General features: G+C 36.5%; 1 protein-coding gene across 2 annotated transcripts in view; it reads left to right on the top strand.

Moving 5' to 3' along the window:
* LOC111862072 (protein bark beetle) overlaps nucleotides 1-12,966 on the top strand; it is a 119,008-nt gene that overhangs the window by 94,778 nt on the left and 11,264 nt on the right. For both annotated transcript variants that reach the window (XM_023847152.2, XM_023847151.2), the window contains exons 25-30: nucleotides 1,484-1,741; nucleotides 3,484-3,737; nucleotides 6,066-6,277; nucleotides 8,295-8,525; nucleotides 10,787-10,911; nucleotides 11,451-11,576. In XM_023847152.2, the coding sequence (XP_023702920.1) occupies nucleotides 1,484-1,741; nucleotides 3,484-3,737; nucleotides 6,066-6,277; nucleotides 8,295-8,525; nucleotides 10,787-10,911; nucleotides 11,451-11,576 (1,206 nt within the window). The remainder of the gene's footprint in view (nucleotides 1-1,483; nucleotides 1,742-3,483; nucleotides 3,738-6,065; nucleotides 6,278-8,294; nucleotides 8,526-10,786; nucleotides 10,912-11,450; nucleotides 11,577-12,966) is intronic.

The raw sequence follows: 12,966 nt of genomic DNA, 5'->3' as shown, positions 1-12,966 counted from the left end.
CACTACCATTTCCAATTTGTTTTTGACTAACTCCCTCAAGAAAAGTTCTTTTTGTGGAGCCAATTGTCAATCTCTTATTTTTTTTTACTAATGTTAGTGGGGTGGGACTAAGTCCCTTGTACTGTGGCCACTTCTGGCCTATTGTACCAGCCCCAGATGATAGGTGAGGGTGATTGTGGAGCAACTGGTGAAATGAAGATTGGCAGCGAAGTACTCAGAGAAAACCTGCCCCAGCGCCACTTTGTCCACCAGAAATCCCACTTGACCAGACCTGGGATTGAACCCAGGCCACCATGGTGGGAAGCCAGCGACTAACTGCTTGAGCTCTGGTGCGGCCGTGTCACTCTTTTAGTCAAAAGCTTCCTAATGATTTCGAGGCCCTTTGTTATACAATTTACTTCATCCCGCTTGGGTTTAAATATTCTCTTCAGCACCATATTCTCAGACACTCTTCAGTTTTCTTAGCTTAGGTTGAGAGACCAAATGTTACACCTACAAAAAACAATGGGTAATATTATGGTTATAAGAATTTAATCTGTTGGCTTTTAGGTGTGAGCTAGATTCCTCTATATAAATTAATTAACTCTTCAAGAAATATCTGTAGGTCATTTATAAGATGTAGAAACTGCTGAAAATAAAATATTATTCAATTCAATTTGATTCAGTTCCTTTATTTAAGTGCTTGCCAACAGTGAGTGTGCTGGGTCTCCTTATTATTTCATAAATTTCAGTAACATCTGTTTTGATTTTTGTAGCTGGTGAAATTTCTTTACAAAAATCAGAAAGCTTTCAGTTTTCTTTTTTAAAGTGCTGTTATCAGTTTTATTTTTTGAATGTCTGCTTCCTTTTGGTCAGTTCTTCTTTCATTTTCATTGAAACTGATTTACAAATTTGAAGGTTATTCTAGACTTTTGCATCATTAGATATCTTACTTTCCAGTCTTACCTGTAGCAGGATATCATCTTCATATGTTAAAGTTCTTAGATTTCCTGTTTCAGCCCATTTCTATTTTTGTTACTAATTCATCTGTAACTAATGGACTGATTAATAAAGTATCTAACTAAATGCAAGTATAGGATTTCTTGAGCTGTTTAGAATGAATAAAGTGATCATTACTTTTTTCATGTGGAATCTCAATTTTTATCACAATGGTTACAAAGTTTTGCCATTGTTTTTTGCTGTCCTCAGCCTGTTGAATCCAGTCAACCTCCATGCCCTTCATACCCTTCATGCCCATACTATCTGATATTAATTTTAATATTATCTTCCAAATTATACCCACTGTTCCAACCGTTACAATGGTAACTATTGATGGTGAGAATGTTATGCCCTTTGTCACTTCTTCAGTGTTAACATGTCAAACATTCTGATTCATTACAGTAAGTTTTTACAAATTTGTCATATTTTATATATATAAAGTGTATAATTAAAACTGAACACTTGTATATTAAGCTGAACAGCTGTTGTATCTTTTCTGTTGCAGCATTGAATCCACTCTGGGCGTCGGGATCTCAGCTGTATCTCTCACTGGTGAGGGACGAGAGTCCAGTGAGAGTTCCTTCACCCCACTGCAAGAGATTCACATTCCCTACCATATATTTAGTATGATTGACATCTGTGACACAACCAAACTGATCACTCTGGAGGAACGTGTACTAATCTATTACAAATATGACAACAGTCCTGTCAACTGCATTAAGATCTTCAACAGTGTTTACCACACGAAACCATTTGGTTTCAGGTGTGTGTATCAAATATAATTTTTTTCTTTGACATCAGACAAGACCAAACCTAACCAAATTTAATTAGATGGATAATTGCTTTTTTCTCTTTTGTTAATGCATAATTTTTACTCATGTGTTTAAATTTAGGTTTGACTTTACCATTACCTTTGATGTTTAATTAAATATTAGTTCTGAAATATCTGACTCAGCTGTAATTGCAGGCAGGTTCTAGCAGAGAAGTTCTAAAGCGAGGAAGCATGAAGAAGCATAAGAATATGGAGGAGGAAATTATAGATCGTGGAACTAAAACATGTATTTGATAAATTTCCCAATTCCCTAAATACTATATGAAAATTTTGTTAGGAGATTTCAATGCCAAAGTAGGTAGGGAAGGCATTTCCAAACCAATAATTGGGAATGAGAATTTACATGACATTAGTTATGATGGTGGAGTTAGTGTAGTAAACACTTCCACATCCAAAATCTGATTGTCAAAAGTACAACATTCCCACATTGTAACATTCATAAATTTACTTGGACAGTTTGTGATGGAAAGGCTAAACAATCAAATTGACCATGTTTTGATGGATAGGAGACTGCATTCAAGTGTACTCGATGTCTGATCATTCAGGGGAGCAGATGGTGATACTGACCACAACGCAGTGGTGTCAAAATTTAGGAGAGATGGGGGCTGAGTAAAAAACAATGCATAGACTTCATGTGGAGAAGTTAAATCTCAGGAAATTAAACAAGGTAGAGGGTAAAATACAGAATCAAGTTGAAATCTCAAATAGGTGTGCAGCTCTGGAAAACTTAGCCAATGATGTGCATATTAATAGAGCTTGGGGAACCTTTGGAGAGAATGTAAGAATGTGAGTAAAAAAGAGAGTCTACAGTGTTATGAATTGAAGAAGCATAAGCCATGGTTTGACAAAGGATGTTCAAAACTATAAAATTATAGGAAACAAGCCAAATTGCAGTGGCTACAGGATCCAAGCCACATAAATAGGAATAACTTGAAGAATACAAGATGTGAAACAAGCAGGCATTTCTGGAATAAAAAGAGGGAATATCTGAAAGAAAAACATAATTAGCTTGCAACGAAGAGTAAGAACAAGAACATTAGAGGCCTGTATAGAGGAATAAATGTACTTAAGAAGGGTTACCAGCATAAAGTAACTTAATGAAGGATATGAGTTGTGATCTGCTTGCTGATTCCCACAACATTTTGAATAGGTGGAAGAACTGCTTCTCTCAGTTACTGAATGTACCTAAGATCAATGATGTTAGGCAGATAGAAGTACATACAGCTGAGTTGTTAGTACCTGATCCTAGCCCTTTTGATGTTGGAATTGCTATTGAAAATTTGGAAGTGCATAAATTGTTAGGTAGTGGTCAAATTCTAGCAGAACTGATTCAAACAGGAGGTAAAACATGCAGTCTGAAATCCATAAACTCATTCATTCTGTTTACAGTAATGAAGAATTGCCATATTAGTGGAAGGAGTCCATTACTATACCAACTTACAAGAAGGGTGATAAAACTGACTGTAGTAATTATCATCGGATGTCATGCCTATCAATTTCATACAACATTTTATTCATACAAAATTTTATCCAATATTCTTCTCACATGAGTTCTGCTCAGAACTCTTTGTCCTTTTTATTGCTATAATTTATTATTATTGTGTCCAAATACTTGATCTCTGTCACACTTTCAGTTCATTTATTAGCAGCTGATACGCTTAATGTGTTTCCAGGCTTCTGCAGTTCAACCTGTTCAACTCCACTAAGAAGCCAGGAAAGCCAGACAGTATCACACTGTATGATGGAGACATTTACAATGTAACCAGTAAGATAATTGCCAATATCGATGTTGAGAGTCATAATGAAAGGCGACTGTTCCGCACAAAAGGGCCAAGTCTCAGTGTGAAGCTGTTTGCAACTGGAGCCAGCAGCTACCATGGCTTCATTGCTGAGATTGTCACACTTCCAATCTCAGCCATTGGGTTTAGTAAGTTCTGCACAATCGTAGGAAGGGTTACATTGGATTGTCATTATTGTGTACAAAGCACTTGATTGTATGTATTATGGACAGTTTTCCATCCTTCTAACATATCATATCTTTGAAAATACTAAGATGTGCCATTGAGAATTAGAAATAGAAGCTGCTGAATGTGCTTAATTATTATTCATATCTGTCAAAATAGGATTACTCTAAGACATGTACACTATTCTAGGATTTGTTGCCATATAGTCTGTTAAAAGTTTACCAATATCATATGAAAAGTCATTATCATTATATCCAAGGAGATAGTACTCTTTATATCATCTTTATGTGATCTCAGCTCAGTTTTCTGTTCTCTCACATACAGCTCATTACACAGAATATAGACATTACATACAATGCAGGTCTCATTAACATCTTCAGCTTTGCAACATTCTGTAGACTGACTTATATTGTATTTTAATGAATTGCAAGGGATGATAATTTCTGCCATTATGCAGTGAATCTGTAGTGTGATTAGTTTTGCAGCAGTATAATTATATATACAATAAATTAACATCAAGGATAGTCAGGTGTACAAACTAAAAAAGGCTACATTTATAAAGCATGTACACTTTTTCACTCATCATTTGAAACTTCCAAAGAATTTACATTGATACTGATATCATGACATCTTATTTTGTGATTTATTGTCTGATAAGGCTGCTGCTGAGGACCAGATGTAGTGAGTAAGAAGTGGCAGAATATTGTTTCAGATACTGTATATACCTTTATCCTTTGTAGTAATTTCAGATTTACTTATTGTCAGTTGAAGCTGAATCAAATATGTGGAGAATGACTTATTATACTTTGTTTAATCCCTTCACCGCTAGGATTTAAATTCCCAGATGCATTCCCCAGTCTTAAGTTTTTTTTTTGTCTTTTAAAGATTGTGATGCATTGTTTTGATTATAGATTTATGGTTGAGCTATTTTTTATTTGAAATTTATAAAACAAAAGGTAGATAAAAAGCAGTACTCGCTCTTCCTGCATACCATCTATTGATTGTTTTGTATTAAAAATACATCTTCTGTAACTTGTGAAATAATCACCTCATCTTTGTTTTGGATGTGTGTTAATGTTTTTTTTTAATACGGGGACACTATTGAATTATGAACAGAAAAATATGATACAAAATATAAAAGAATGTTTGTGAAGTGTAATACAGTCTTTGTTGTAACTGTGTGTACCATACATATACATCTGTCCTCTGTTTAGTCTCATTTCTATTACTGTCACTCCTTTTAACTGGAATAAAATTTAATATAAATATCACAGACTGCAGTTCAGGATGTTAAATGTGAGAGGTAGATGGATGATTGAAACAATCTTCCCTGTCATGAAAGCAATGGTGTAAGGTTAGGTTCATGGCATGTTGTATTTTTAAATTGTCTTAAATATTGAAAGTCACAAATTGTTACCTAAAAGTAAGCTCACTAATTTCTATAATTTCATTTTGCTTTTTCAGTTTGTCAAATATCTAATGAGAAGCACAGACATTAAACATGAAGAGCATGCAAAAATTTGAACAATTCTGATGTTAAGTCATGAATGGATCGCATCTTCAGACATTTTTATTACTATACTTATCCTGTAAAGGCTTTTTATTTGTGAGATCTCATATTTGATTCTTGGCCTGGGAATGCATTCTCCTGACTGCAATTTTTGAGATTTATATGAATTCCTACAGAAAATATAGATGCAGAACCTCAAAATAACATTTCAACGCATTTCAAAGGCACCATTACATAAACTGTGTATCAATCAGCATTCAGACAGTCATGCTGTATGGGACCTAGATAAATGCACGTAGTCCTAGAAGTTGGAGTTCAATTGTTAATACTCTTGCTTCATGTACAACATTCCAATTTCAAGTTTCCCTCGGCTGCTTCAGGCAGATATGCCTTAAAATATGCCATGGCCAATTCCACCCTCATTTCAATTCATCATTCAGAATGATCATACCATATAATTCCATGTAAATAATACATTTTAATAAGCGTTGTTAAATTACAAATACAAATACAATACTACTTGGAGTAGTAAGAAGTAAAAGGTTGTATTTCTAACAATGTATGAATCTATGTTGTTATGATATGGCTTGATTTAATGTTACACCATGTATCTTTTTATGTTTTATATGAGATTGTATAAGTTTGACTAGCTCTATATCCTATGGGTGCTAAAGCCCCTGTACAGGATTTGTGGAGTTATTTAATAACAATAACAATAACATCATTCATTACACGTGAAATCTGAAATATAATTATTATATAAATTTGATTTTCTGTCCAGATCGTGATGTGCAGCACAACATCTCATACTCCCTGTTAGCAAATAATCAACAGGGTGCAATCAACTATGCAAGTGCAGGAGAAGTTAATCCAACTGTGACAATGGAGTGGAACCAGTTTAAAAACAACTGCAGGAAACTCTATGGAAACTTTACCACTTGCCACGCAGCTATTGATATGGACATTCAGAACACTCAGAGCGTGTACTTCAGGGTAAAATGAATTCTGAAATGTTTGTTGGGAAACTAAATGTATCTGTTCAGAATGCCTTCAAGCAAATACAGAGGTTTTTGTTGTCTTTACATCCATTACATATTATCTTAGATATACACTGATGTATCTGGGAGGTACTCAGTTTAAATGTCATCTGGTTCACTGGCTACCCTCACTGTTGCCTTTTATGGCTTTTCCTCAGTACCTCAAAAATTGCATAAAATAAGCCCATGAAATTCTTACCTATGCATTATTCATTATCTAATCTCAATTGATACTGTATAACCTCTGCAATTGAAGCATCATCTTTGCATGACATATGAACTGATAAACCTTAGGTACAGAGGTGTTTGAAATTAAATAAATTAACTGCATGTTAGAGGGTCCTTATCTCAATTGCTTAAGATATTCTCTTTTGTTATGAGCATGTACGAGGGGTAGTGAAAAAGTTCCCAGAATGGCGGTATAGCAACCTTCAAAGTAGGACCCTCGTGCGTGCACACACACTTGCTCCATCGATCCTGCCATTGTTGGAAGCAGTGGTGGAAGGCTTCTTTTGGAATCTTGTGGAGCTCAGCCATCACATTCAATTTAATGTCCTCCATGGTTGCGAAACGTGTCCCCTTGATTCCCATTTTCAGAGTAGGGAACAGCCAAAAGTCACTCAGAGCGAGATCCAGAGAGTACGGTGGTTGAATGATGACAGGAATGTTTTTCTTGGCGAGGAATTGCTGCACAACAAGTGATGTGTGGCTCGGTGCGTTATCATGATGCAGAAACCACTGTCCCTGCCACTTGTCGTGACGCTTCCTCCGAACCGCATTGCGCAACCTCTGCAAAACTTGCATGTAGAAATGGCCAGTAACAGTCTGTCCAGTACGAACTCATGGTTCACCAAACAGTCGATGTCAAAGAATGCAATGAGCATCACTTTGTCTTTGGATCTAACGAGACATGATTTTTTGGCTGAGGAGACGATGCTGTGTGACACTCCGACGACTGCATCTTTGTCTCTGGTTCATAGGCGAACACCCATGACTCATCACCAGGGACGATCTTTTTGAGAAATGTTGGATCCTGTGTACTTTTGTCAAACAGATCGCCAGTGACCATCATGCGACATTCCATCTGATCCGTGGTCAGCTGCCTCGGAACAAACTTTGCACTGATGTGTCTCATCTTCAAATCATCAGACAAAATGGCATGAATGGATCTGTGAGAGATACCAACTTCTTGCTCCAACTTCGCGATGGTCCTTCTTTGAGCACATCGAATCAGTTGTCGCACTTTTCCAGTCATTTTTTCGGTTCTGGATGCTGAAGGTCTCCCGCTGCGCTGGTCATCCTCTGACATCTCCTGCCCATTCTTAAACCGGGAAAACCAGTCGTAAACTGCGGATTTCTTTAGTGCAGTAACACCATAAACTTGCTTAAGGGCCGATTGAATCTCTGAAGCAGATTTTCCCAATTTGCACATGAACTTGATGTTTGCACGCTGTTCGAACTGTGACATTGTGCCGAATGACCAACACTCACATCTAATTCAAATGGAACAGTAATGACACTGCACACTGAAACCTGCTCAGACCTGTTGCACCTGTGAGCAGACATGCTGAGCTCCCCTCCACAACAGTGTGTGCATTATCTTATCGCTCGTTCTCTGTCTGCAGGGGAATTCCAGGAACTTTTTGACTGCCCTGTGTATATTACACATGGTTAAGTGAGAAATCTGTGTATCAATCTGGTTAAGGTAAAAGATTATTTTTAAAACCTTGTTGTAGATGGAGGGATAATACTGAAATGGCTCTTAGAAAATTATAGTGTGACAGTGTGACTGAATTTTCTTAGGATGTGGTCCAATTGAAAGCTTTTGTGAACATGATGATAAACCTCTGGGTCCTGCTGCACTAGCGGGGAATTTCTTGTTCATTTGAAGAACTATCAGCTTTTTAAGATATATCCTACACTGTATAGTTAGTTAGAAATAGTTCTTACCAAGTCTCATGTTCATGTTGCAGAACAATTTGGTTTGGGGCAATGAGGGAGGATTGTCCATACATGCGGACTCTGGTGGCTCAGCTACAGCACTTAAAGGCTGGATTCATAACAACTTGTTCACCAGCAACAGAAACAATCCTGCTCTTTATGTGGAAGGTAGACAAAGCAGCCCTTATCAGGAAGTCACAGTTTATAGAAACTACTTCACCAAGAATGTCTCTCCATATAAGAATGTCATCATTCTGAAACAGGTGATTTTAATAGTTTATACCAGATCATTAAACAGGGATTGCTTAGAATGCATTGAATTTCTGGATAATGTAATTTAATTAATGCATATATTTTACAGTGGAGTTTCTTGTGAGTATGAGTGATAATTTATTTTGAAAATTCTATATTCATTTGCATTTTTAACACAAGAAATTATGTCTGAAAGTTGGAGTGCACAAATGGAATATAATTTTACATGTTAGACAAGATTTAGACATGTGTCTTGTTCTGAACTGTTTTTGAGATAGAGCTATGGATGTTATCGCCTGCATAAGGGAACCTTAAGATGCATTCAGAGGAGCAAACACCGTGTCCTCACACAGGTGGCGAAGCGCGTTGATGTTGATGGTGGAATATTAAAAAATATATTTCACTAGGTAAACCGTACAAACTTTGTCACTTGAACAATAAATACTGGTATTAGAAACAGTATGTAATATCTCTTTCTTATCAGCAGTTTTGGAACTGTACAGTGAAATAGCTCTATCTCGGAAACTGTTCAGAGTAGGACCCATGTACATATACACTTTTTTGCTTAGACCTACCAATACTATGATCTTCCAGAATATTGACCTTTCCTCCTGTGACACTGTGCATGTACAGATGTCATAAATATTGTCACGTGATTGAGTGTCTATAGATGGGGTGTAGATTGGTAATTGCATTTACTGATCTCTTAAACAACTCTTGATTACACTTTACAAATTCCTGTCACACAAAGACTAGTGTTCTCAGTCAGAGTCTTCACTGCACTGCTTAATCATATCTTCCAACAGTTGATGTTCCCCTGCTTCTGGGACCACATCCTCACAGGCTGGCAGCCATCTCACAACCTCCTATGCTTCTAAATGTTATCAAGTCAAAGTCCAAGTCACATTGTGATGGATGGTCAGTCATTCTGTCTGTCTTGGTGTCGATGTTACTATTTAAATGAAAGTTACTGTCCTGTCCATGTGGGGCGCCCTCTCTGACAAGAGGTCGGGTCTGTCATGCGTCAGTCATAGTCGATAGTATTAGTCCATTGTCACTATGTACACTTATTTACAATTGAGTCTTAATATCTAGTTTGTATAATATATACAAGGCCTCTGTCAGTCTAGGCTCAGTATAGTGTACTATGCCCTATTTCTAGTAGTATTTGCTGCCATGGTAGTCTAGTCATTTAAATAAATGTTATCTCAGGACTGTCCATGTTATATAGCCTCAGCATGAACCACACAGAAAACACCGCTTTCAACAGTTACTCAATTGTTGTGGATTATATAGCCTTTGCCTAGCAGTGACTATTTCTCTGGCTTCGCAGTTTTTGCTTTGGGCAAATATGTCTTAAGATCTATAACGTTCAATTGACATTTTTTGATGTCACAAATATTTCTCAAAGTAAAAGTGTTTCTTGCTCTGTGCAGTGTGAGATCTGCAAAGTGATTAATTTGGCAGCACTAGATTTGTATCTGCAATAAATGAATGCCCATTGAAGTGTGCAAAATCTTGTAAGAACTTATAGGGAAAGTGAGCATACTCCATTTGAATACAGAATGCACTTTTCTACTACAAGGGGTGGGCCCTCTTGGCCCTTGCACTGCGACCACAGTGATCTATTGTGCTCATCTTATTATGTAATATTGGCACTGTTTCATCCACATTACAAAGTCATGTTTTCTGAAGTTCTTTTCAACTGTAGACCATTATTTAATACTATTGTGACAAATACAGATACGCAGGACTGTCAGCCTTCTTTGTGAAACCGTGAAATTATAAGCTTTTGTAGTGGTGATGCTGTAGACTTACTTGGTTTGAGTCTCAGATGCATTAGTACTTATCCTGACAAATTTTTCATGGTTTCTTTGATTTGAAGAGAAATTGTAGGGCACTCTCTTGAAGTAATCCACACCTATCTCTTTCCAGCGTCCTTACCTGCTCACCATTCATGATCATCTTTCCATTTCACTGAACATTATCATGGTACCAGTATCATTGTAAAATTCCAAGAACAAGAATTTTATGTTAAAATTTGCAAGAGATACCTACATGTCCAAGGACATACCATTGAAAATTAAATATTTTATATGCTTATGCATAACTTAACATAATATAAATTTTAGGTAATAGACATCCATCTTTAAGCACTGGCCATCTTTGGTTGTCAGGCCTAGCAGAACCTATCTTCCTGGCTCAATTTTTACTTGCAGGAAAAGAAATAATAAAACCGTTTAAAATGTACAACTTGTTGCAATGATTGCAGGTTGTGTCTAACTTCTCATACAATTATGTACATGACAACTGGGGTTACCACATTCTGGAGGTGTCTGGATTTGAGAAAGTGCGACTACCTATTTACCAGACCACTTCACACAATGGCTTTTACAAGTATGTAACCACATCTTGTACACTACAGAGTAAATTAGTTGTAGTTATAGATATTTGGTTTATGTCTTCTCTGTGCTTAAATTGTATTTTGTACCATTAACAGCATATAGTGCATAAAATTAGACTAAAATAGTACCTAGATAAGCGAAAACCTGTCTTTCTCCTGAAGATTTATGAGATCCTAAAATGTAAGAGTAAGATTAAATATAAAATTATTTATAACAAACAAACTGTGCAATGCAGCAATGGAAGTAAAAAGAGAAAATACAAAAATATTCTGCTAGAATAGACATCTGCTAGAAGTTTCATTTCTTGATGTTTTGATAGAGCACGTAATATGTAGGGACTGTGTTTATTTCATGTTAAATACTGTAAAGTAATTACTTTGTTGTGGAATTTAGGGTAAAATGTGAGGTTGTAGTCTATCTCAATAGCAGTGAGAGAGGGCTAATGATCTGTTCATGTAAGAAAAGAGGTTTATAAGCAGTTTCTGTTGAAGACAACTCTTGCCTGATTACTTGATTTTTCTCGTTATGCAGGAATTATGCACTGCATCGAGAGTCACGTGGGACTGTTGTGGCAGGAACGGCAGGACAACAGTTTGTTGACAATGTTTTCTTCAATCCTGACAATGATTACGAGATTGTTACTGTCAACAGATCGTTGTAAGTACAAGCTATATACATAGCCAGAAAAAAAGAATTAATTTCAGAAGGTTTCTGTGTTCGCAATAAATCTCAGCTATATATAAAATAGTCCAGAGAAAGCTTAATGCACTCACACCAACAGTTCAGTGTACATGCACCAACTGGCAACTTTGTAGCAATACACTACACAGTGAATATTTGTTACACAAATATATAAATATCTATGAGCTCAGCACATCTGAGTCAGAATAGTAACTGTGCTATGGGCTGGATGAGTAGGGATTTGATCCCTGGCACAGAGGAGAGATTTTTCTCATCATATATTCAGAACAACTCTGGGGTCTGCTGACCCTTCTATGTGGTGGGTTCTGAGGGTTTCTTCCTGGAGATGAAGCAGCTGAGGTGTGGAGCTGATCACTTATCTCCATATGGTGCTGAGGCTAACTATGGATGGAGCTGTATTTCAATCCATATGCACTTTCATGGTGTGGTGCTTAATTAACTATAAAGACAACTTTACCTTTACCTATTAATATGCAGTATATCCGCACATTTTCTCATTTTCAATTCTCACCTTGCAACATGTCTAGTAATCTGAGTTGGTATATCTTGTGCAACACTTTGCTTTGTGTATAGAAACCTGCGTTCTTAGTCAACATAATGTTCAGCAAGGTGCAGCACCTTTTTTTTTTAATTCCTTTCTTCTTTGTTCCTGTGAAATAATGTTACTTTCCCCTCACATGTAGTATAGTAAAATATTGTGACCATGAAAAATTCAATCTTGCTTCTTAGATGGATTTAAACATTTTTGTCACCCCTTAATGTCAAAATCGTCTTTCAGAATGCATTTTACCTGTATGTATACCTTGCAAGTACATGAACAGTTTTATATGTTTTATTGGTATTTGTGAGTTTATCTATCACAGGTCATTTCCCAGTGAATACGAACATTTTAGCTCCAACAGTATGGGCCCTTCTGTTGGTGCCCAAAGCAAAGTGGCTTTAACATTTGTTGGAATTTTAGAAATTTGTGGAAACTGCTTAGGAGCGATCTTCAAGAAAATAAGAGCATGCCCTTTAGTGGTCCAAATATAAAATGTAAATTTTTCCTGAAAACAGGAAAACTGTGACCTGTCAAGCATATATGAGAAGGTATGTGCAATATCTTTGCACCCATTTTTATGCCTCTTATGGCAACTACTCTGTATAGCCATCAGCTACTGATAACTAGCAAGACATAAAATAACTACAAATTTCCAAGTCTGTATGGACTTTCTTATGTCCTGCTTGATAGTGCAAGGAGCACTGCAACAGAAAACTGCTTTAAATCATGAAATGTGAATTTAATTTTTTTCTACAACTGTTCAAAACACTGTTTGTTCTGATAAATATTTGTTGAGTTTAGCAC

Source organism: Cryptotermes secundus, unplaced genomic scaffold (assembly GCF_002891405.2).
Source record: "Cryptotermes secundus unplaced genomic scaffold, Csec_1.0 scaffold400, whole genome shotgun sequence".
NCBI classification, from domain to species: domain Eukaryota; kingdom Metazoa; phylum Arthropoda; class Insecta; order Blattodea; family Kalotermitidae; genus Cryptotermes; species Cryptotermes secundus.
This window is presented reverse-complemented; position numbering and strand designations above follow the sequence as displayed.